The 25,852-nt window shown below is 56.9% G+C and overlaps 1 protein-coding gene across 4 annotated transcripts in view; it reads left to right on the top strand.

Annotated features, from left to right (window-relative positions):
* LOC122382513 (plexin-A2-like) overlaps window positions 1-25,852 on the top strand; it is a 115,776-nt gene that overhangs the window by 53,905 nt on the left and 36,019 nt on the right. For 3 of the 4 annotated variants that reach the window (XM_043367922.1, XM_043367921.1, XM_043367923.1), the window contains 3 exons: window positions 1,078-1,269; window positions 13,432-13,581; window positions 24,818-24,918. In XM_043367922.1, coding sequence (XP_043223857.1) covers window positions 1,078-1,269; window positions 13,432-13,581; window positions 24,818-24,918 — 443 coding nt within the window. The remainder of the gene's footprint in view (window positions 1-1,077; window positions 1,270-13,431; window positions 13,582-24,817; window positions 24,919-25,852) is intronic. The other variant, XM_043367924.1, reaches the window with a different exon arrangement.

Raw genomic sequence — 25,852 nt, 5'->3', positions numbered from 1 at the left:
GTAAGGAGGTCCCCAAGGAGAGCGGCCGGCCGGACCAGACCCTGCAGCTCTGTGCGCAGTTTCCCGCCGCGCAGGACCCGCTGCAGCTTTTCAGCGGTACCCGCCGCCCCAACTGGGATTCGCTCGTCGACTGGACCCCACTGCGCGTCTGTGTCGCACAGCGGGGTGGGGTGATGTTGATCCGCCCGTCTCGACGGGGGGCGTGTCGTAGGCCCGTATCTGATCCGCCTCCACCCCCGCTACGACACGGCCTCCTCCGCCCCAGCTACGACCGGGCCACCTCCGCCCTGCCGCAATGTCTACACCTCTGCCCGTGCCACAGCCCCACCACCTGCCCTGTCTCAATGTTCGTCACCTCCACCCTTGCAACAGTCTCCACCGACTTCTCCTCGATCACCCGGCTGCAGCCTCCGCCGTGGCTGGGAGAAGCTCTCTCCGGATGACTCAGAGGCCCTCCCCGTGGCGATCCTCTGAGCGGCCCCACGCACCGGCTCCCGGCCACCGCTGACCACGGTGCTCATATCCAGTGGGGTAATGCCCGGCTGCAGCCGGCGATCCTGGCTAGGCTCCGATCAATTGGGCAGATACGGCGGATACTGGGGATTGGGATGAGCTCTGGGGTGCCGGGGAAGGAAGGAATACGACCCGATCGCACAGCGACGGGTTCAGAATGCTGAAGGAGCGAGTGGGCCTATCGGTCGGTGTAATTGTCCCTTGTCATCCGGAAAGCGCGGTTGTCGGGGAAACGTAAGAGCGGCCATTTGTTTGACCCCTATCTGATTGCAGGCCTTGTGTAGGGTTCGATTTGGCTGATCTCCACGTTTTCAGTTTTGGTAGCTGTGTCTCCGCTATTGCCGCAGTCACTGCATATGTCCGCCTACGTGGTGCATCATTACTCACTGACTTCACTGGCATTTTTTGCAGCTTATTCATTTATTATGTTTCTAATTACACCCAGAGCAGCTACCCAAAACCCTTCTCCAACTGCATAACTCACTACGCCCCATCTGCTCTTACCCGTGTCTTACACCTCCACTCTGACCCGCACACCTGACATCCCCCGTCTTCTCTCGACAGAAAGTGGAGCTGCTGGAGCAGGTGGGGGAGGACTTTTGCGGCATGGACGTGAACACGCCGATCGGCGGCAGCCGGCCCGTCACCTCTGTGGCTGTGCTGACGTTTGACGCGCTCCTTACCTCCGTGGCCGCCACCACCACCGGCGACTTCAACGTCGTGTTCGCCGGCACCGCGGACGGACACCTGCGCAAGGTCAGTAGCGGGGGTCAGTAATCAGGGGTCACAGGGTCAGTGACCAGGGTCACCGCGAATGGACACCTGCACAAGTCAGTACCAAATGGAGGGCTGAACTCTACTGCCGCTACAGTTCGCGCGATGTCGGTACTTGAGGTCACTGGCCATAAGTCATGTCTCGAGGCTGGCTCCCCAAGTGCTAGGCTTATTTCTCTGAGACATTGCCCTCGATCAGACGGTCGATCTCTCACTCATCGTTCCACGCAACCGTGGAGCCTGACGATAAAGAACGAGACTTGAAAGATGCATGTGTAAAATCCGCAGCGGTGCAGTGATAGTATAGCTATCAGCAAGTTTAACCCTAACTCATTTCCATAGAGTTTAAAACTCGGCCTTCGCATAAACATAGATAAACCATTCTTGATGGTAGTCCCGTTGACAGTTTCCCTGGAAGTTTGAGCTTCTTGTGATGATGTTGTTTCCCGACGTTGCATAGCGCTATTGAAGTGTATCGTAAACAGACGTCTGCTGTACTGAGAATTGCGATATCCTCTAAAAGAGGCTGGGACGGAGCCTATGCTTTGGGTGAAGGGAGAGCGACTGAGCGTTGGCATATGGTGGGCGGATCAGGCAGAGCACTGTAGCGCCGGAGCGGCTTCGAGCGGCGGCTCTGGAATCGTATCGCTCGCTAGGTATATTTCCAGCCGTGTCGGTATAGGGGCCACGTTATGGCCACAATGAGATAGTGTCGCACGCCAGTTGAATCCACAGCACCAAATGTGGGCTGCCATTGAAGCCGGCCCCGGCTATAAATCGAGCTCAAATTGATCAGAGCCAAATTTAGGTCGGAGGACTGAGCCAGACCGCCTTGAAAATGAAGTTCAGGGTAGAGAGTCTGATATGTGAATGTCATGAAGGGTCTGTGATGGGAGGAGCGCGCAATATCTAGCCGTTATGTTGAAAATTTGAGAATGATTTGTCGATTGGTTCTTTACTAGGATGGTTTCTCCCGACCCGATGGATTCTGGGTAACCCGAATGTATAAGTAGAGAATTATTGTCGGTATTGGAGAAGCATCGGTCAATGAGTGCTTCGTTGCCTCGCTCTCATAACTATATCAAAAAGGTTAGAATTCCCCAGTTCTATCTCTGATCGAAGTGGTGACGCAACACGTCAGCTCAAGACCACTTACGTCGACCCTTCGGCGCCACACAATGCAGGTCATGGCCCCCGCGCCGCCTGCTGCCAATATTGACGTGTAGGGCCGGTGAGGGCGCCAATACCGCGTGTCACCCCTGTCACGGTCCCGCTCGGGTCAGCTCGGGGAATAGTGCGCCGCTGTCGAACCGCCGGCGCCCGGCGCCGCCCCGGGTTCGCCGAACCTGGCCTGAATAAGGCAGCGACACGACACGCCAGCGGCCGCCGCCAGATTGCTCCGGGCCGCCGGTCAACGGATGGCCTGCAGCGCTGCGAGTGACCCGGGGTCACGGGTCAACTGATGGGTCTGCAGACTGAGCGACTGGGGCCGCCAGTCAACTGATGGTCACCAGTACTGTGACTGAGACTGGTGGTCAACTGATGGCCTGCAGCGCCGTGGCCGAGGGTCAACTGATGGCCTGCAGTGCTGTGACTGAGACTGGTGGTCAACTGATGGCCTGCAGTGCTGTGACTGAGGCCGGTGATTAACGGATGGCCTGCAGTGGTGTGACTGAGACTGGTGGTCGACGGATGGCCTGCAGCGCCGTGGCCGAGGGTCAACTGATGGCCTGCAGTGCTGTGACTGAGACTGGTGGTCAACTGATGGCCTGCAGTGCTGTGACTGAGGCCGGTGATTAACGGATGGCCTGCAGTGGTGTGACTGAGACTGGTGGTCGACGGATGGCCTGCAGCGCCGTGGCCGAGGGTCAACGGATGGCCTGCAGTGCTGTGGCCGAGGGTCAACGGATGACAAGTGACGGGGCCGCTGGTCAACTGGGGATCTGCGGCGAGCGTCAGGAGCTAACTAATGTAAGTCGTGAAAGGCGGCGGTGTTTGTACCGGTATTTTCTGGGGAGTCATTTGCGGACGGAGCGAGTGGGTGGGCGCGGTAATACCGGTAATTGAGCACTCTCCCCACCCGCCGCTTCCTGAAATGTTGCAGACTCACAGCTCACTACCGAGCTATCAGCGGCGGTCTCATTTTAGGCTGAGGGCTCTGACCGCACACTGGACGAAATGGCAGGGCTGCAGAAAGGCTTCCTGTGGACTCTACCGCTGATGCCACCTCCATGAAGGTCCCTCGTTTACCGCCGCTGGAGTGCACCGGTCACCTCCTCCGCCCGTCTTTGTGTGCCCCCGGGCGGGCGCTGACCACCGCTCGGATGCTCCTCACGCCCGCCCGAAGTGGCTCGAGCAGGCCTCTTAGCATTCCGCCTCCGGCTAATGTGACCGGCTGTTTTCCCATTGAGAGGCCGTCGCCCGGCTCTGTACGTGTAAAGTGAGCGGCTCACAGGATGAAAAATTCATCAGCGCCGGCGGCCGCCGAGCGGCGGAGCGACGGGTGTCTCGCTGCCGGTGTGTGGGATGGTGGCGGTGGGGCAGAGCTGCGCCCTCCGTCCCCAGAGAGCTCCCAGCTCTGCTATTGAATCATCCGGACGGCGGCGGCGCGACGCAGAGTGTGTGTGCGTGAGGCCGCCCGCTGAGCCTGCTGATTACCGAGAGTGGTGCTTACGAACAAGTGGTGGTTCCACTCAAGTGTGGAACTACACAGAGTGGGTAATGTGTCCTATGGTGTGTATGGATCTGGAGCGGATAAGACACTGATGATTCAGCGGGCGGCGGGCGGCAGTGGTCTTTCCGCGTATACGGCGTGACGATCCCGTAATCCTGTGGTCATTGTCTGGTGCGTGTCGTGAGGAGACAATCAGGCGTCATCGATGACGGCACGATCCGACGCGGCGTGCTATCGCGGGCCTCTCGTGGAGAGTTGCCGTGATACCGCAACCGGTCACGTCATCTAGATTTTCAACGGTGCCCTCAGTGATACCGTTTTGTTGATTTTGCTCATTCCTCCTGCATTGCCCTGCCTTCTTAGAAATGCAAATGCCTTCCCGGTACTGGCCCGGAGCACTCCACTCTGGGCCTGGAGCCGTGTTTCTCCGAGCCGGACGCCGTCGGTGTGGACGAGCCTACCTGGAAAGGTCAGCGGCGCCGGCCGGGCCAATCTCATCAGGCTGAGACGTCCAGTGGCGGCCCGATCCGACAGAGAATGACCATCTCGGCCGAGTGGATGGACCGCCGCCGCCCCCGCCCCCGCCCCCGCCCCCGCCGCGGCTACCGGCGCCGCCCACCGCCCGCCGCCGCGGCCCACTCTGAAACTCGATCGACGCGTGGGCCGCCGCCACTGCATTCCAATCGAACGCGAGTGCCGCTCACTGGCGATGCACCGCTGGCGCGGGGTGTGGGGGCGGTGGTCCGCGCTCCGGCAGCTGGAGGTATATCTCCGGCCGGCCGGACACTCGGCCTAACGGGATCCCACGGCCATGGCCGGTTATTAGCTGAGCGGTGTGCCGCAGCTGCGAACACTGTTGCGGCCGCTCCGGCGGTGATTATAGCTGCTGGGGAGGGGGGGGGGGCTGGGACAGCTCGTTCGGTTGCCCTCCGGGCGCTAAGGGCGTCCCGCGCCACTGTCCTGCGCCCCGGGTCCGCGCAGGGGCACGCCAGGGCTACCATCGATCGGCCGGCCCGGTATCCAGCCTTTCTCCTTCCGCGCCGTCCGAGCCCGCCCCGGCGCCGCTTCCCCGGTGGAATTTACGACGGTTTAAGCCGAGTTTAAGGCGCATTCAGGCCTAGCAGCTGCCTGGAAGCGGTCGCCGGCACGGCTGGATGCAGCCTGTGCCGCCGCTACCCGGACCAACGACAATCGGCGTGCTCTGTGATATTTGTGGAGGGCTATTTTGGGCTGTTTGGGCACAGTGCGGTTGAGATTTTTGGCGTTCTCCGAGGTTTTTGAAGCGCAGATGCAGCAACAGGCCTGTTCAGGATCTGCCGTTACGGGTTCACTGATGCAAATCATCCTTGTAGTGCCAGAAAAAGCCGGCTGGCACGCCGACCGGCGTCCAGCGGCTGCCGTGCGGTCACGGCCGTGGGTTCGTGACGGCCGCGTCGGGCTCGTTTCCCGGCCGGTGCCGTGTCCGACTGTCTGTGTGTCTGTGTGCTCTCGTGGAGGCACGTCGCCGGAAGCGGAGGGCGGGGTCGCACCGTTCCACATGGCCTGCCGGGTCTCCAGCTGATCAAACACCCCGGCTCGGCTGTGTGCTGGACTCAGGACCCGCCGGCTTAACGCTGAGCGTGACCGAACCGCTCTCAGTACCGGTTCGCCTAATAGGATGCGTGCTCACTGCGCACACAGCCGCGCACGAACGCACACAGCCGCCGGCAGACGCATACCTGACCGGCGCGCCGGCGCATAGCATACATCCCGCGGTGCATACCGCCTCGCTGACCAGCGCCGTGTGCGCACTGCCGCCGGCTGTGTGCTCGGTCACCCCAGTCAGCGGCTGATTTTCATATGCTGTCGAAGGCTCCTTTTAACATTGCCGATTCAGGCTCAATCTGTGAGTACGAACTGCTGAGCTTAAGTCAACATACTCGATAAATAGCACCGGTTGAAGCCTATGGATAAGAGTTGAGAGTTGATTTTGGGATACGGGTTCTGCTAGCCCTGTAACTGTCGACACAGTCTTGCTCCGCACGGTCTCGCCGATCCTTCGTCTCTCAGACGCCCGCTCGCCGCCGGCGGCCGCGGGCCACTCCATATTTCGGTCGTTTGTCTCTTCTAACGGCCCCGGTGGCGTACTTGGTGCGCGCTACGGCCTATAGAGATGTTAACTGGGGCGTCTGTTGTGCGCCGCCGGCGCCGCACCGACCTGGGGCGACCGACCGGCCTCTCGCTGCCGTTAGGTAACCGGTAGGATATCGACCGGCAAATTGGTCCCTCCTGAGTCGCCGTCGGTGGTGCCGCAGCCCGGCGAATGGTGATGGCGCTGGTGACGCCGCTGGAGACCGACTGGTGATGGTGCTGGTGGTGGTATTGATCGGATGTTCTTCGGTGGTGCTGGGCTAGGGGAGATGAAGCCAAATGTGTCTGATATTATGATTATGCAAACGTTTGCTTCCATTGTCGCTGCATGTTGCAATTATATCAAGTCATGCAGTCTCCAACGCACTATAATTCCTGATACCGTAACGATGACGCTGTGGTCTGTGGCTAATGAGGCCGATCGCCGTCATCCCGTTACCGTCCAGTCTGAGCCGTGCATATGTCGCCACATACCACATCTGCCGGCTACGGCTACGGCCTGCGTCAGTGCGCCGCATTAGCCGCTCTATGGAGAGCGCGGCGCGCCGCATTACGGCGATTTTCCACCTGTATCGGACGGCGGGGCGCAACTAATGGCGAATTTATACTGTGACCGGCCGCGCAGAATTATGCAGATGGCGTGAGATTGGTGTCTGTCCTTCGGATGACCGGCTACATCATTACGGTGTCGCTCTGTATGCGCGGAGAGCGGAGCGAATACACTAGATGGTGGGCATCTCGGGGGATAGGCCGAGCCATCTGGGGGTCAGCCGAAGTGGACTGGGAAGCTTGGCTAGTCAGGTGGGCTAGGAAAAGCGCCCGTGTTAGTCGGACCGCATGGGATCACCGGCTGGGATAGAGTCGGATGGGTTAGACTGATTCCTCGGCTTGTTAGGTAGACTGGGATGGGATAAGGCAGGTTGGGCTCTAGTCAGGAAGGGCGGAGCTGAAGTATAACCAAGAGTCGCACTAAGCGAGCAGTGTCATCCTGTGACAACCGAAGACCTGGCTTTGCCACACTGCGGGAGTAGGTACTATGTCGCACGCACACTGTGCGTTCCTTATCTATGCTCTGTGTGTGGACCTGGACACGTGTGACCCGCCGTGTGTGGCCGGCCCATGGAGGGCGGCCGGTCCCGCTGTGTTGGAGTGACACCTCGGCCGGCGCTCAATGCGCCAATCAGTGGGGTGCCCGGCCTGACAGCCGTATAGTGCGAACAGAACGGGAGGTGGCCGGGTCAGGGTCGCGCGTGTGTGTGAGGGGAGCGTCCGGTGAGGACGCGCCCGGTCACTGCGCTCTTTGTCCTGTGTCTGAATGGGGCAGTCTTGCGCGGACGACACCCAATGTGGCCTATATAAATTGGGTCCGACTGACAGTGTTGAATGGACATGATGCCATTTTTGGTGATCTGACCGGGTTAGTTTCAACAACGCTGGTCATGTGACTCTATCGTGGTTACATAATGTTGGGCCTGTACTTCAAAAGGCGAGGGAATCGCGGCTTCCATTGTGATGGTGTGGTTAAGTTGTGGCTACGTTGGGTTTGCCATTTCAATGATGTTATGTAAGTGGCACTTCTTATGATGCAGACCAAAAGCTATAGGTTTGTTATTCAGTAGTCGATGATGTTCTGTAGTGACAGGTGGCTTCGTTGCAGTCAATGGTTGCATTGAAATGGCCAAGGCCAAAGGTCAACATTCGCCCGAGTTTGTACTGCTGAATGGAAGTAGCTTGTCGCCATTGTGTCTCATCGGTGTTTCATTAGAAGATGCCTCGTGAAGCCCCTCATTTTAGCTACAAACTATCGTCCGTTATTGACAAAACGTTTGATAGTGCTGATAACTCCTAATGGGAAAAGTTCGCGCCTCTGTTGCACAATATTTGTTGCCCAATGTTTGTTGATAGTCTCCGTCTCGTCATTTGGGGCCGTTGACTGGCTCACCGGGCCACCTAGTGGCGAGGTGTGGTCAACCTGACCTGACTTCTGACCTGTGCAACACTCTAAGAAGGGTGATGTCTGCATCGAGCCGGGTCGCTATTTCGTCAGTGTGTCGTGGAAAGTGGTGGGTTCTGACGTCACCCGTATGTGAGGCAGGAGTGCTGAGAACGTGGCACTAAGACCCACCACACACTTCCTGCCTATCCACTGTCCACGTATAAGCGCCTGTGCAGCGCACGCACGTTCGTGTATCTCGACTCCTCGACGGCTGTCTGACAGCTGAACACAGTGACAGCACGGACGACAGACAGCTACGCTGACAGTGGTGGCAGGAACAGGGGCCCAATCTTACCAATGCCGTAAATAGGATTTGGCAGCACTGGCCGGAGTTTGCGGCACTCATATCAAAGAAATCCTGTTTATTTTTATCCAGTTAATCTTGTCCAATGATTTTGATGGCGTGAATAATTATGAATGTTGCCTGAACGAATGAATAAGTGAATGCGGAATAGTTCTGAATGTTACCAAATGCCGTGAATGCGCATTCACGGCATTTGGTAAGATTGGGCCAGGGATTCGAACAGAACCGAGCCGGGACACCGCCGGTGTGAGGGATTATAACCTGCGCCACAACAGCAGCGGCGGATGACGCGGCTTACGCTGACGCGATCGTGTCCAACGCGATCCACCGCGGTTCCGCGCACTCGGTGTTCCGGCGGTCAGCGACTGGGTGTCATTGTATGAGCCGGTAGTGCTGGGGCGTGATGGTGCGTATTTGCCGCGGTGCTGCAGTTCCATTGCAGCCAACTGCACAGGAAGTGACTGAGCGGGAAAGTGTGGTGGAGTCGTGGGGACCGTCCGGCTAACGGTGGTCAGTCCCAGAGGTCGCGCGTCGGATGAGTGATTGCCGCCGCATCAAAGCTTCTGTGAACGGACCTTGCGTGACAGGGGCGTTATAAAGAGTACGGGCCACACTCGTTTATTTATCAGGGTCTGTGGTATCGAACCGTACGCTGTTCTGTTTTTTTTTTTTGCGGTGACGAGGATCGAACTTTGAATTGGACACATGCAATCCGCACCTGCGGCAGCAATCAAGTCGCTGTCATAAAGAGTGATAAATAGTGAATGGACACCGGTGTGAGCCCGGTCAGCGCCCGCTGTGAGCGCTGACCACAGTGCACAGCTATCGAACAGACCCGGCGCCGGCGCCTGTTGTCGCCGCCAATCTGCGCCGCCTGTGTTGTCAGCCGGCGCGCGGCACTGCATCAGCTAATGATGCATCGCACCAGTGCCGATGAATAATACAGAGCCCGGATGCGCCGAGGTGATAGATGAATGCAAAGTGGCGCCGGCAACAAATTTGGCGCCGGTGGCAAGACGCCGCCACTTTGTGGGCTACCTATCGATCTGTGGAGTATTCTGGGATGGGTGAATCCGAGCTATGTGAAATGCTAAAGGAATGTGGAATTTCATCTGCTGTTGCAGTGGCTTATGATGGTGGTGCTTGGGCTGAAAATCATTCACTCTCGCTAGAGTGCCGCCGGCTGTTCTAGCTGGTTTACAGTGGCAAGTGATTGCGTCGGCTACCTTTTAAGAGAGACGCACGGCGCTGCACCGGCTTTCAGCGTTTCAACTACGCAACCTACCGCGTTAAGTGATTTCTGTCCTTTCCGCAGCCGTGCCCGCTCCCGCCGCTTTGTTTTGTGCTGGGTAGCGCCCCTCCTGACTAATGTCTCACTAGGGACTCCCTTCTATTCTTTACACGTGTTCCGCTAGTTCATCCGACCGACGCGGTGGCTGGGCCGATGGCTCTCCGCTCGATGGCTCTCTGCTCGATGGCTGTGCTGTGCGCGAGCCGGTTACACCCGGTTCAGGTCATTCAGTCTCCGTGTGCGCCGACCATTTCGTCCGACAGACTGCCCGTCCGATGCTGCGCCGGAACCGGGGCAAATTTAGCGGCCTGACGCGCGCCGCGAGTTAATTTCAAATAAGTGATATATCGATGTTTCAGCGGCCATCGCTCTCCGTTAACGGGGCTGAGTGGGGAACTTTTCCCATCGGTGGCAGGTCCCGGCGAATTGGAGGTGCAGACCGAGTAACTCTACCACCTCATGACCGAAAGAGAGAGGGGAGACAGAGGAGAGGGGTACAAAATTGGGATATTCTGACAGCTGTGCGATATTTGGAGAAACAACTCTCGCCAAAACCCGAAACGCCTAGGCTCACAAGTATAAGGATTACATCGTGTTCCGTCGCGCACTGTCATAGCTGGGCCGTTTTCTCACTTCCCTTTTCTTTGCAGTTTAGTTCCCACACCAGGATGTTAATCGGCGTTTCATTTGAGTGTCCCTAGTCTGGCGGTTTCTGTCCGTGAATTTATGTCACCCCGTTGAAGTTCGTTTCTCTCTCCTTGGCTGGCTCGCTGTTTTATCACCGTCTGGCTCGACTAACCAGACAGCAAGCTTACGTCGAACCCGTTTGGCCTGCCTTCTGTATTTTATTAGGCCATTGCACGGTTTATAAATTATTTAACGACCCACCGGTGGTTTATATATTTTGTCAGCCTCCCTCAGACCGGGATTTATTTCAGTTCTGAGGAGCCGTTTCTCAGAGATGGATAGATGGACTTGACCGCCTCTAGGGCTGCCGTGCTACTTTTTCCGCTACATCTAGGCGTCTTTTTTACTTGCTAACATATGTCAGTCTTGCATTTTATCACTCCTGACCTAACTTTGCAAGGTGTTGATGCACTAGTGCCGCCTTGCAAGCCTACAGAATCTGATGTACATATTACTAATTTGAATTAACAAAGCATGACGTGTTTGTTTTCGTTTTGGACGGCAGTTCGCTGCGCATTTTTCGTTGTAAGACAGCGCTCTAAATTGACCAGCTGTCAGCATGGCCCCTGGCGAGCCAACTTTCCGAACCGGCCCGAGTTATGAACTTGTTTCGTAATGCAGCTACTTGTTGCCCCGCTTTCGGCGATGTTTGTCGAATGCTGCCGGTCCCCCTGGCGATTCCCTGTCTTGTAAAGCATTCATTACCAAACTTTGTCGCTGCGCGGCCGTTCGATCCCGGCGGGTCGGCGGCTGGACGGGCCGTATGTCCGTACGGTCGGGCCGTATCTGTCCGTATGCTTACCGTGATTGGCCTCCGGAGCGCCGCCGGGCCAGCTATCGTGTCGGTCCTTATTGCTGCGGGCCCGGCATCGATTGGCCCGTCGACCGCCGCGCGCCGCGCCCCGCGCCGCCGGGAGCCATTGTTTGGACGTCTATAAAACGACAGAGCCCCGACGCAACAACGACGCGCGTCGCATAGAGGTGCCCCATGCGGGCTGACTGACCAGAGAGGGTGCGCTCGACGGGGTGGGGTCGTATCCGCTCCACTGGCCGGCGCTGCTCCGACCAGTTAGAGCAAATTAGGTTCGGTTAAAAATAGTCGAAGTTGGAGAAATTCTGCGAAGTGAGTGGTCCCGCAAAGCTTAAACTTGGTTATCATTAGTTTGATAAGGTTGTTCTGCTCCGACTGCTAAGTGGGCGGCCTGCTGCGGAAAAGACTGAGTCTTTACTACCACATCCGCAATCGGGCTAGCCGAACTGCAAGTCGATGCAACTCAGCGCACCCAGTGCCTCCAGTAGCACAGACGACGCAATCGCAGCGCTGGCGGTAGCGCCAGCCTACCCACTGCACGCCTCTCCCGATACGGATAGTTAGCGCGTCGGCTGACGCCCCGAGTTAGAGGCCAGTTGGGGAAGAATTTTAATCACGGAGGACCGGCGCGCTGCCCCGGGCTGGGGAGAAACACTTGGACCGGAGGTGGGCCTGGGGAAGCTCCGAGCGAACCTCCGCCGGGCGCGACAGAGCTGAGGCGTGGTGGGCTGATTACCCGACTGGAAAAAATGCCTCCACTACGCTGAAGTTCTCGGCGGAGGTGATGCGCCGAAATTTCGGCGCAAGGGTTTATGCGCCGAAATTATTTTACCAAGCCATGCTTCATGCGCCGAAAATTTTCAAGGCTTACTGATGGCTGCAGGCTGTAGCCACGCACTTTTCGTTGAGGGGGGGGGGGGGGGGCTGGCGTGTGTGTGACTGTCTTCCAGTGACTACTGTCTACAGACGGTTGTTGGCACGGTCGACGGGATCGGGCAGACAAAAGACATCAGCAGGCCATGCGGGACCGAGCACCAGGGTTCGCTATCACAAAATCTCCTGACTCACAAACTCACTGGCATGTTCCATAACGTAACCTTTATTTTGTTGCCCGGCTCTGATCAGCAGTAGTGCCCAGCCGGTGACTGACGCCTGACGGGGCCTTCAACAGGCGTGGTGCAAGCACGGCCGATGGGATCGGGCAGATACCAGGCCACGCGGGACCGATTGCCAGCGTCCGCTCACAAACCACACGCCGGAAATACAGGAATCACAACGGTCAATACGCGCACGATAGCATACGTTATCTGAACTAGGGGATCCAACAATCCATAACCTCACTCTGGATCGGTGAACTGTTCCCGCCGTGGGAGAGTCGCAATCAGGTTCACTGAACATGACTTAAATACCCTGAGACGAATACGAGACAAGATAAGTGATATTTAAGATGTTAAACTCCCGAAGACATTTAACCCTCGCCGGCCGAGGGGGGTTGGTGCCACTCCCCGGACGTTTTTTCGCGATTTACGCCGAAGTACGCCGAAAATTTCGGCGCAAGCCGTCGATTTACGCCGAAGTACGCCGAAAATTTTCGGCGCAAACGCCCAACTACGCTCGAGTTCTCGACGAAAGCGTGCATTTTTTCCAGTCGGGGCTGATTATGCTCACCCGTCCTCCGCCGCCGCTGCTGCGGTAAATTCGTGATGATGCTGGTGTGTTGTGGATAGACTGACACAAGCGTCGCGTTGTGGAGTGACACTTGTCGGTCTTGTGCCCCCGGTGGGGAGGTGGCTCGCGTCGACTCTTTCGGGTGGAGAGAGCGACCGGCGTCGAGCTCCCATAAATCACGCAGGAACGGGGCACAGCTGAGAATTAATTCAGACAACTCACTTGCTGCAAGTTTAATTGACACGTCCGAACACGGTCCAATTTCCGGCGAACCGGGAAGCCACGTGGCTGAACTGTGGGTTGTGTGACAAGGGGACACGGTGACTAGTCCTCTGCTCAAAATAGTCCACTGCTTTAAATAAAGGGCTCCATTGGCATTTCTTTCGTTAGTTATGTAACTGGCTGTCTTTTAAAGTACATGTTTTTTTTTTGCAAAAAAGGACCCCTTTCCCATGTCATGTATTCTCTTAAGATCTTTCTGTTTCCATCTCAACGTTTCTCCGCCTAAACATCTGCTCACCAAAGCGTGTGTATTATTCTGTGTCGATGTATGTCCTCCTGACCTGGCGGCGCCGTGTTGCAGGTGGTGATGGAGGCCGACCCGGGCTCGCTGGACCGCCAGGTCAGCGCCACTCAGTACGCCGACCTGCCCGTCCAGCCCGGCCACAAGGTGCTACCCGACCTGCGCTTCGACCCGCGCCAGCACCACCTCTACGTCATGACCAGCAGCAAGGTGAGTCTGCGGCACCAGCAGTCAGCACCAGTGTCCAGCACCAGCACCAGATGCGACCAGTGGGGACTGGCAGAGAGGGCGGGAATTTGGGACTATCCTGTCATACTTACTACTTTGAACACTTAGGGTCTGCTGTTATTTTCCTCTTCCCTTCCATTCAATCGCTTGCCCTTTGTCTTGTCTCTCCGATCTCTCATCTGTTATATGCCTTTGCTGATAGTTTTGTTGTCCGTTTGATCCCGTTCGGTCGCCCGTTCTTACCACCCCTTCCCCATATGCATCCAGCTGCCTCACTCACTGACCACCGTCACTACGAGGTCTGTCGTTCCCCACTCGAGCGTCCCTGTTCCCCACCCACCCCAGTGAGCCACTCTAATCCGGCTATGATAAATGTCGGGGGTGTCGCCGGCCGCCGGTCATTCGTCTTGTCGTGCTGGACTGCGACTGGGGCTGAGAACACGGGCTGGATGGCTGGTGATCTGGGGCTGGAGCCCGAGAACAGGGACTGGACGGCTGGAGAGCTGTGATGGGGCTGGAGGGCTGCGGGGTACCATGGCTCGCGACTGGACCTGAAGCTGGACGGCTGAGGTGTGCGTGAGCTACCACAGAAAGCGGAGGCTGATCCAGCCTGTGAGCTGAGGCAAATGTCTGTAAAATGTGCGAGGCTGTGGCTGCAGATGGACCGTTGTTGGTGAGAGGAACCTGTGGGGTTGGCCGCCACTGATAAACGTCCGGGCTCACATGGACCAACCACTGCGCTCAGTAGTGACTACTCAGCAGAGCACTGAAGGGCTGCATGGTTTGGTGTGCGGGGAACTGCTTGTTTCCCCCAGCAGTAGCAGGTCATTGCCATGGAGTTGCGGTGCACATGGAGACTCGTCGGTCTTCCATGCCTGCAAGTGGCCAGGTAGCAGCTCAGCTCCACGGCAAGGACGCTAGCTTCCGTCGGGTCAGGGGCACACCAAGCATTGTCATCCTGACATTCGCATTTGTGGTGGTGCTCGTCGTGTCACCGATAAAGCACGTTATAGGCCTGGGACATGGCTGGTAATTGTATGGCAGTAATGCAGTTGCAATGGAACGGCTCGTGGAATGTATATTTACGATGTTTTGCTAGGATGTCCCTACGCAGCGACTTGGTTTGTTTGGCGACAAGCTTCCATTAGTGGTATCTGCAACAGCGTAGTTTATAGCTATGTCTGATGGACGTGGCAAGGCTGACGCCTTTTTTATTTTTTTCTTCAGATGTTTGCTATGGGAAATTGCAGATGATGAGCGTAAACATGATGTGTTTTCTATAAGCTTGTTTGCTGCCTACTTCTGGTAGGTAATTAGGTTGACATGATGGTTGGAATTTTTGGAATAGTCGACGACACGAATGTAAGGATTTTATGAATGCAACTTTTTTACTAATAAAGAAGAGCGACCGCGTGCTTGTGCACATTATATTCAACCGTTCCACGAGGCCACTTGATCTCCATTCAAGTTCCGGAAGCCGAGCGTACCAACCGGTACCTACAATTATATATTTCCAGAAAGCCTCGTGCTGTGTGGGCGTGGCTCCTCAGATGCTGCCTCTAAGGCTCCACTCGCGCCCGCTGTGGTGTCATAGACACCCCACGGGGCTGCCAATATCCGCCGGCGGGTGGGCAGAGCTGAAAATGTCACCCAGCCCAGTGGGCACCCACTGCAAGGCGGGAGGAAGCGGCTTCACGAGGTGAATGTAATCGAATCAGCACTGGTCCTCTCAGGTCTGAAATGCCGGTAGGGCTGTGTGAGCCATTTGCTCGTTTTCGTGTGGTTGGGACTTGGGATAGCTCTTAGAAGTTGGGTGCTCCAAAGGCGTTTGTGGAGTTATGGTGCCATGCATGCATAGTTCTCATCTCATGCCGGGTGGCGGGCACGCACCCGTTTGCCATGCGTTTGCCGCCGCTCGGTTTCTGGCACTCTGTCCAGCCGACTCCCGAGTCCCGAACAATACCTGCCAAGAAGATGGCGGTCCGCCATTTCTCGTCACATCCGCGCCACTCACTGTCTGGCCGGCCTGTGTTGGTGTTCTCACGCTCGGCGCCGCGGTGCGCTGTTTTTGCCGCCGGAACTGCAGGCGTCTCTCGGCCGGAGGGGCTCTCGGGGCGGTCCCCACGTGGCGCCCATTTTTCTCCCCGACTCCGGCTGTGAATTTCGCCACTCGGGGCAGAGTTTGTGGCACTGTGCGCCGCCCTGGGCCCATTGTGCGCCGCTGGGAAGTTGGTGTATCGTCGTCACGCCCGAGGCGCGGCGGAAACTTTCGCCGTCACTTAGTGTTACCGCGGCTGGTGCTACCGGGTTTCTTGCGAGGCGCACGTGTTTTAGCGCTGCCTGCCTGTGCGCCCCTCCCCTAAGCCCCTTCCCACTGTCCCGCGCGGAGACTGGCAGCGCGGCGGGGCTGGCAGGGTGTCGGTTTTGATATCAGCGTCTGAATCATTTATCACTATTGGAGGGGTGTGTGGGACCCGGTGCGTCGGGCGCGGTGGTTGACTGATGTCTGCTCCCCGCGGATGGCGCCGGCTCAGTTGGAATCGTTTCCTGTTCCTGCCAACAAAGGCCGGGCCATGGCGGCGACCCTGTTGTGTTTAGAGCTGCCGTGGCCGTCACGCGCAGTCAGCGGGCCGGTAAATTGAATGTGCGCCATCGGCCGAGCCCCGCCCGGCCGCCGCCCCACTCCGCCGGCCGGCACGGGCGGAAGCCGCCCCAGCTCTGTGTATGTGAGCACGTCCACGGCACTATTGTCCCTAGATAATGGACTCTGCCGGGTCCTCTGTTTGTTTTTACGCGGACGGACAGAAAACTCACTTACCTGACAGTTGTTTTCCCGTAATGTATTTTGTCACCATAGCAGCGTAATTGTTAGGCAATCTATTTTGCAAAGACCAATTGCGTACGCGGTATGAATCAGCCTGTCTGCAGCAATATTGTCGGACAACACCGAGCTATAACACGATTGGTCCCAATGGTGGTATTCCCAGCGTTTTCCCAGCCCTGTCACGAACTGGGTGCGATTCGTGCCGGGAAGTGGGCCGTGCCCTTCCACATGCCCGTGTATACGTCAGCAGCCTTGGCGGTCCCAGGCTGGCGCGGACACTGCCGTTTGGCCGGGTGGTGTTGGTTTTTGGCCACGACCGGCTGCAGCTCGACCCCGCTGCACCGGCCGAGAACTAACGTTTGCACAGCTGGCCGGCCGCTCAGTCAATACGCTGCAGCTCATGAGAATTACGAGTCCGACGACGGGCGCGGTGTCGGTATGCGGCTTCTGTCGTTACTCACACGGATTGTCAATTGGGTGCGATGGCCGACACGGGTGCTTACTTTGCTGTGCAGCGCTAACGCACCCTCCAGCCGGCCGCTAGCCGCTCGTCGGACAGCAGAGGGTGCGAGGGATATTCCGAGAGATATACTGGGAGCGTCAGCTGCGTACTTGTGCTTCTGTGATGCGATCAGAATTACCTTGAGTTGATTGGTCTGCTATTTTGTAGTGTGTATTCAGACTGGCCCCTGCCCGGGGTCGGCACTTGACGATGATTCCCTGCACTCTGCCGTTGGCCCGGGACGAGCACCCGCCGTGGAAATTAATAGATCGACAGCCGAAATTGTTTTCGGTGTCGGCGCCCGCGGCAATTATTTGCTCTGGACGCCCGAGGGGAGAGGGAGAGGACGTAGAACTGCAGAGGGAGGGAGTGTCAGGGGCGTCGGACTGCTGTGACGGCTATTTCGGCTCCCGGTGCGGCTGCGTGTCGACCCGAGGCAGCCGTCTGGTCAGTGTCTGACCGCTGGGGTCGACCCGGCCCCACTCCATCCCTCCTGGCCTGGCCGTCGCTCCTGACTGCCGCCCACCGGCCGCCGACAGCGACTTGTTGACTGGGCGGCTGCGGCGGGGTGGGGGCGGGGGGCGGGGGTAAGCGCCGCCGGCGGCCATTGATCCTGGGCGGCGGCCGATGGAGACGGCACCCCGCGCGGTCGGCGGACCGACGCTGCCGGTCGGAGCGGGGTCGGAGCGGTGGGTGACCCGGCGATGGTCTGCCGGACGGGCGACTACCGCCGCTCTGTCAGAGGACATCACCATCACCCGGGGTACGGAGCCGGTGTGCCCAGCGTTCCCCGGACCGGCCCGGTCGATCGGTGTGTGACGGCGACTGATTGATCAGATGAGCCGGCTGTATGAGCTCGGTCAACATGCCGGCCCGTTTGCTCAGTAGCTGACCCGTGGGACGGCAGGGCTATACTGGGAGGCCGGCGGGTCAGCTGTGGTGGCGACGGGGCATTGCGCAATGGTGCGGGACTGGAGCGCTGGGCATGGTCGACGGACCGCCGTAAGTCACCTGCCCTTTCCCCCTCGGCCCACGTCCTACTGACCCCTGACACCGTCCAACCCCATGTAACGTCCTGTGACCTGCCTCCTTACACTAGTGCAGTGAGTGCACTTGCACGGCACCCGAACGCACACCGGCCAACACCGGACGGACCAGTCGTAAATAACCGGCCTCGGAAGTGGAGCACGCGTAAATAACGGCACGGAAGCGGTGCATGACCGTGGGGAATTAACAACTTTTAACGAACCGTACGTGGTTTGCAGGTGCTCGTGCGCGGCACGCGAGCGGGGAGGTGTTGTTTGGGGCGTTGCGTGCGGTGCTTCGTCGGTAGAATGCCGACGCCGGATTGGTTCAGGCGGGAGTACGAATGCTGATGGTTCGCTGGATTCTAAGATAGGTCTGTGTATGCATAGATGACATTTTCTTCACGAGTATGCCTGCAAGTTGCAAGATAGACTCGGTCCTGTCAACACCTTCCTTCATTACTGGCCATGAATAATTGCGGAAGCCGGCCGCGGCCGGTGCCGTGTCGGTGCTTCATACATCATCTGATGGCACATAACATATGTGTGATGTGCTGTCATGCTCCACGTCATTAGCCAGTTCCTGGGCCGCCCCTTTGACCGTGCGTGCTGCTCTCTGATGAGAGTGCAGCGCTGCTGATCAGAGTGGAAGGTGGACAAATCAGCCTTGTTTGTGGGCGAGCAGGAGATACTGACCAAACAAGGCTTGCATGGTGTTCATGCATCACACTCACGGCACCAGCACCGGGCCTGTATCTAAAGAGGCAGATGCAGTCTCGGTGAGCACGTGAGTCGACTAAGGCGGCCGAATATGGAGTGAATTCTGGAGCCCGGGCCGGGCGGCTCCATCCGCAGTCTGTTTTTCGCTCCGGCCCGGGATCAAAGTTGGCCGTCCGGAGCAGCGGCAGGCGACTAATTGCTGCCGGAGCAGAGGCGCCTCGGGCGGCACGGTCTGCACATAGGTCGCTCCTCCACACCGAGCCTCAAACGCAGCGACTCGCGGTACGGCTGGAGCGCGTGATGGCGGTGGAGTTGGTGGCTTATATTTCTCTCGCTAGATGGCACTAGTGGTAGACGCCTGAAGTCAGACTGTGCCGCATAACAGTGCCGGCTGCGTTTCGTAATGCAAGGAAGTGAGTGCTTACCGTGCGTATCTGTTTACTTTAGGGCTATGTTCAAGCTATATCACGTCTCCCAATATCTCCCCCAGCCAGGAAGAAGTTCTCGGTAGTCATTTGAGGTGCGTTGCGTTCCTCTTTACACGGCTTGCCAGCGGTGGCCCGCTGAGAGGCAATTTACACGGAGCAGAACACGGACCCATAAATCCCGCTCAGGGCACCGGAGATGGTAATCGTACCGCTGCATTTGGGGTGCACACTGCTTCAGTTGTGGCGCGCAGCCTACAAATGTGGTGCACGCCCAGGTAACGTTTGTCTCTGTCCGCCGCGTGTGGGCTGTGTTGTAGAGACCACCAGCGACATGTGTAGTGTGTGACTAAAGTGGGTAGTGCCGGTGTACTCAGGTCATGCTTGAGGCTACACATGGGCCCGGGGAGGTTGGAGATTGGGATGGTCTGGTTGGGCTGTTAGGATGATTGAGGCGAAGAAGAGAGGAGTGAATGAGCTCTATTAGACGTGAACCACTGGCGGGTCGTTTTACCGGCTATAAAGAGGAAATCAAAGGCGCGTCAGCTGCTTTTTGTTGGCCGGGAGTTGTAAAACTGGAGACTGTTCTAGACACTGTTCAGAAACTTGAAATGTCTTCTTGAGTTGGATAGGTTCTTGATTTGTTTCTTTGAAGGTAATCATGTAATTGTTTTGTCGTTTAGTCTCGGATATCACTTCACCACAATTTGCCGGAAACTTAAGCGTAAGGATGGAACCTGCCCGCCTACCCGTTTTGTGATGTCCGCTCCGATCGTTGTCCAGCTGAGCTCGCCTCGGTTGCATCACCACCCGCCCTGGCCTGATTGTGATCGGCTATCTGCCGAGCAAACGTCACCGGAAGAGTTGCCTGTGTCGAACAGTTCCGCCAGACGCGTGTTCAGATCATATCGTATCGCCTGAGCCCGTCGCGGGGATAGCTAGAGGCACTCGGGCGACATGCCGCCGCGGACAGTGCGCGGCTGTGCTCGTCGCGTGCTTAGCTCCGCCAAAAACCCGTTTGCTGACGCACCACCTCGTTGCCCTGTGTCGTGCTCAAGTCGCGCTGATTCAGGAGCTAGTTTCCTCGTGGTTCTCCGTGTAATGTGTGTGTGATGGGTTCATGTACGATCTATCGCGACTGCTGTTAAGGAACTATGCTGCATGATTAGTGGATTGGTAAATCGACAGGTAAATGTTTGGCAAAAAGGTCTGCACTTGCAAATGCTCGCCATCTGCTTCCAAAGACCTGTGTTTGAACATCAGTTAGCCCACAAGCACCGGCGCTGTATAAGGCGCGATGAATTGGCAGTCGGCGCCGACTGTGCTGCGGTCAGTGCGATGTGGATCCGTCACATATTCAATGAATAAATGCATTGAGACGTTGGTAAGCGTTCGGTGGTTGGGGCCATCCGAATCACTGATCAATGATGGGCGGCGATCCGTGCCCTGCATACGGTAAAGCCCAGGCCTCGGACACCGCGCCCTCGGGCTGGCTGTGAGTGTACAGTGGCAGCGCTCCTCCTCCGACCAGCCTCAATTATGTCTCTGTGTGTCGAGTATGGACAGTTGCCGAACTGGTCTGGTGCCTGTGATCAGATACCGGCTGATCGGCCAGTGAAGAGGCGGTGCGTGTGCCGCAGCGGATCCACCCGTCTCTGATCTAGGCTCTGAGTGGGCGCCGGCACGACGGTTTTGGCTAACGACGGGGAACGACAGCGCTAGCCTGCGAGCGGGCCACTCCGGTCACGATCCGCCGAGCTCTCTCTCTCTCTCTCTCTCTCTCTCTCTCTCTCTCTCTCTCTCTCTCTCTCTCTCTCTCTCTCTCTCTCTCTCTCTCTCTCTCTCTCTCTCTCTCTCTCTCTCTCTCTCTCTCTCTATCTTCTCTCTCTAGCCGTTATCCAGTATCATTTCCAGCTTTATCACGATTGATAGTCCACCTCCACATGATTGCCAATCACCCACCATCCCATGTATATCTCATGCAGCTTCCATCTTTATTCTCACCGACCACCTCATCCCAGTCTCTCCCACGCCCCCGCGCGCCCGGTGCCTTACCCTCCAGCTCGACCCAGCCATCCCTCGGTCACCGCGCGGGCGGCTCAGACGGTTCCCCAGCGCCGCCGACCGCGGCCGCCGCGCCGTTTGGCTATCGATTAATTATCCGGCGGTCGTATTTCCTGCAGAGCTCATTTCGGTGACGCTTGGCGTGCAATTAATCCCGGTGTGACCGCTGCGAGGGCGTTCGGCCGGCCCACACACGTACACAAACACGTGTCGGGCGCCGGCAGAGCGGCGAGCGTCTCAGGGAGGAGGTGATCTAGTGTACCGGTGCGCGGGCATACGGGTGGGCCGATACGGTGCCCGTATTTGTTCGCCAATGCATCCAGCAGCGAGTGTGGGTGGTGGCTATTATTCTCCCTGTTTGGCTCGGCAGATGGGGGGTGTTTGGCTCAGAGACCCGGCTGCCTTTCCTGCGGTCCGAGGAAGAGTACTTGCCATTCCCCGCGGCGCCGACAGTGAATGATGACGTGGACGGAAGAGCGGTCATGGGCGGCTGCAATGTTGGGGCGAATTGTCCGCGGAACATGTGTCATCTCAGACGTCAGCCGCGGCCGGCGCCGTCATCCGTCACTGAAGGGCGGACCTGGGCACGGGGCACTGCCCGGGACGGCGCCGAGACGCCTACCGATCCGTGGGGCTTTGTCGAAACGTGCGCGACATTAAACTCGCAACGGTATCGGTTTGAATTTGTCACAAAAGACGATAGCCAGCCATCTAGGTTTGATTGAATCTACGGACGTTGAGCACGGTGTAATCAGTTTTAGTGGATGTATTCAAATTTATGATGCGTTTTACAGCATAAGTTAACTCATCATCCTCTGCCATTTCGTTTCCGTGTGTGGCTTGCCCGTTAAAACGGGCTGTCTTTGTGCGCCCACCGGGTTAAGATGCCTATAAACGTGGATTATGCGTTGATTGGTATTGATGTCTTTCCATTTTGAACAGCGTCGAGCCAATCTCGGGTGCTTATGGGGCAGCTGCGTATCTGGGCCTCGTAAAAAGGAGTCCGGAGCGTCCCGGTGGCTGGTGGGCGGACGGAGCGGGTACGGCCCCCCTCTTCGTGGACGGCAGTAGCAGCTCGGCGGCTAACAAGGCCGATAGATCGGTGGCCGCTGACCGCGCCGGCTCCGGCCCAAACACAATTGGAACGCTCCGTTCTCCTGTCCAAAATGTGCAGAGAAAGCAACCGACTAGATGGTGGGGAGAAGAGGCGATTTGTTGAGCAGACTTCCCTGCGTGGATGGGAGATGTTTCGCTTTTTATGCTACCAATTGTTTGAGAATGGTTATGAATTTGATAGGCACACCAACTAACTGCACTGGTTATTAAAAATTTTGCTGACCAGTTGACAAGGTCAGTGTCAACTACGGAAAGATGTTGGAGTTTTAAATGCCTTCTTGGAAGCCATTTGGAACTGCAACTTTTCGGGTCTCGATGGGTGGATTTATAGTCAGCAATGATGAATTCCGTCTGGCCATAGAGTTAACTGCATCAGACATAGCCAACCGTGAAACGGCTATCCAATGTATGGCTACAGACTGCACTCTGCTCCGGAAATTTTGGGGAAGGCATCGCGAACGGCCCTAAATCATCGTTAAAACGTGTAGATCGCAGTACCCATGGGTTGCAAACGTGTGCTCTGCTAGCGTCGCAAAAAAAAACCGTTAAAAAAAACGAACGGTTCAACTAATAACGTATAGTGGATTAGGTTAGCAAGGAACCTATTTGTGTCTTAGAACCATCACTTCACTTGTAAGCCGCAGATCTGGTTTCTGTGTCATCTCCTCAACTTTGGATTTGACCACGTCACTGCCGAACGTCAGTCGCCTAATCTTAGCGAGCATCCCAGTCATGTCATCCCTCCTGAGGGGTGTTCACTGTTCACACAAAGACGTATGAAATGCTCTTCCCAGTCCAGTGTACCGCACTGTCCCTTACTACAGTGGCGCTCGGGTGCTCGCTCCCTCTATGTGTCTGTGATTTAGTCGACACTGGCTGCCGTGTAGTCGCTGGCGGACTCCGTAGAGTGTCGCGATGGATGGGCCCGGGACTCGAGCCGCCCGTCATCGCGGGGCTCGCTCACCTATGAGACTGCGACAGCTTCTTATCCTGAGGACCGCAGTAGCCCATTATCCTTCGTGGTGGCTCTGGGAGACTGCTGAAACTCGTTGCGCTGCGTGCCGCGGCAGTTGCCTTACCCTGTGGGCCGTGGCAGCTTCCTTAACCTGCGAGCTGCGGCAGCTGCCTATCCTGCTGGTCGCAGTTCCTTCCTATCCTGTGGAACGCGACGGCTGGAGAGGACAGCTTCCTTGTCCTGCCGCATGCGGAACCCTGGAGAATCCTGCGGGTTGGGAGGGGGGGATTCCGACAAGGCTTGGCTAGCGTTTCGCTTCAATTGGTGTCATTCCATACGTCCAAAAATGTCTAACTGGTTCTCGCAGAGTTGAGTAGAAATTCTTCCACCACATCAGTGCTCTGATGGATTTCCGTTTTTCATTTCTCCTCATTCAGCTGGGCGGTTCCATCCTCACATATCTCTCTCCACAACCCGATGGGTCTCTTCTACCGCCTTTCAGCGCCTTCCCTGACGTGCCTTCCATCAGGACGATCCTCATCTTTCTCCTTCAATTACTCCGCGGTTTCGGAGCCTATAGAGATGTGCCGTGGAATGACGGATGCCAGAATGGATGCCAATGCATTGACGGAACCGATCCAAACGGACATCACCAGATGCATCACTCGCCTGTTATGTCCTGGCTCTCCATTTACGGAAGAGCTTGGTTACCGACTGTAGAGTTGGGATGAACCTTCGTCCTCGTCCAATGCTATCAACCACACAAAAAGCGAAGGGTGACGCGGCGGGCGCGGAAGCTGATGTATGACGCTCCCTATGGAGGATCACTGGTGGACGAAGCCGGTGGACGCTGGACAGCGGACAGTGAACGGTCGACGGTAGGCGGTGGACTGTGGAATGTGGACAGTGGAAGGCGGACAGTGGACGCTACACAGTCGACGACGGACGGTCCCCGGTGAACTGTCACCGGTGGACTGTCGCAGGTGCCGCGGTACGACCGAGTGTTCCCCGCCCGACAGCGGACGGCGGCCATCCACTATCCGCCATGGCCGTGATGGGCGACATCGTTCAGGGCCGCCGCGGACCCCAGGCTGAGATATGCGTGTGTCAGGCTCGCCGCTGTGCGTGCGCTGCCGGGTCGCGGACCCGGAACTATGATCGATGTCACAGTGGTGGGACGCTGTATGCGATGGAACGGTGCATAGTGGTGGAACTTCAATGGACTGGGCGCTCAACGACGCGTCTTTGTGATGTGGTGGGAATCGACCTTAGTGTCGCTCCTTTGTGTGTGTGTGTGTGTTTGGGGGGGGGGGGGTGATCGGCTAGCTGTGCAGTTTGGCTTTATCCATTGGTTAGGCGATACTGCTAACTTGCGGATTATTTTGTCTACCCTGTATGTTTGCTGTCGCCATTTTCGGTCAACTCATTGAGGTCAATGGGCTGTTTTTTTCTGCTGCTGACTGAATAGCTCCCCGCGTTGTGTGTCTGTTTTTCACGGCTGACCCAATAACTGGCCTGCTTTGGTCGTCTGTCTGTCACCGTCTGACTGAATAGCTGACCGATGTTTGTCTGTCTGTGTGCCGCCAGGTCTCCAAGGTCAAGGTCCAGGAGTGTCACCAGTACACCACGTGTTCAGAGTGTCTGGGGGCGCGAGACCCCTACTGCGGATGGTGCTCGCTCGAGAATAAGTAAGTACTTTTCTGTATTGTCAGATCATATTGCTTACCACCATATTATTCACTCTGCTTACCAGTGGGTGAACCGGTCCACTATTTTATTTTGCTTTACAAAATTTTGCGAGTGTTTGGTCTTGAACCTCCAATTATATGTTAACGGAAACATTTACTGGCGACTGAAAGAAAAGACGCGAGATAGTGATGTAGACTTTTATGTATCTGGCAATATTGCTTATGCGATGTTTCGGAATATGGATGCTTCCGTTCGCTTTTAACGTTTCTGTAAACCCGATTCCGGGTAAAAGTTTCCTTTATGCAGACTGTTATATTTCCATGCGAGATTTTCAACAAACTCCGCCATATATCCCAGGTCACAGATGTGTATCAAACCATCTAATATTGTATTCGTCTGGACTGTAATATCGCTGCTAGATCAGGACAGTTGGCGTGGTGACTGATTTCTGCGCCATTTCCCAGCAGCCAGTCTGTCTGTCTGTCCGTCCGCTGTGTGTCTGTCTGTCTGTCTGTCTGTCTGTCCGCTGTGTGTCTGTCTGTCTGTCTGTCCGCTGTGTGTCTGTGTGCCTGTCTGCCTGCATGTGTATGCCTCTCTAACTGAAACACTAACTCGTGTGTCGGCCCAACTCGGCGAGGACTGTTTGGAAGTTTGTCGGCGGTTTGCCCGGGAGCGGTGCTCAACTCCCGTGGAATTGAATCCACCGCCGCGTGCAAGGCTCATCTGCACTGCGAGAAAAGAGAGCGAGACTGAAATGCGCTGCAGACTGCTGGTGAATAAAGCCAGTCTATTTGGGAGGCCACAATCAGCTCGACGGCGGGCGATCTTTGAACTTCTGCAGCGCTTACGGCGATGAATCCAGGCTGAGATGGGCCAATTGTCGGTCTGATCAGTGTGACATGCGCTAATAATTGGAGCCATTTGCGGGCCGTC

The sequence above is a fragment of the Amphibalanus amphitrite genome, unplaced genomic scaffold (genome assembly GCF_019059575.1).
Source record: "Amphibalanus amphitrite isolate SeventyFive unplaced genomic scaffold, NRLGWU_Aamphi_draft 000141F_arrow, whole genome shotgun sequence".
NCBI lineage: Eukaryota > Metazoa > Arthropoda > Thecostraca > Balanomorpha > Balanidae > Amphibalanus > Amphibalanus amphitrite.
This window is presented reverse-complemented; position numbering and strand designations above follow the sequence as displayed.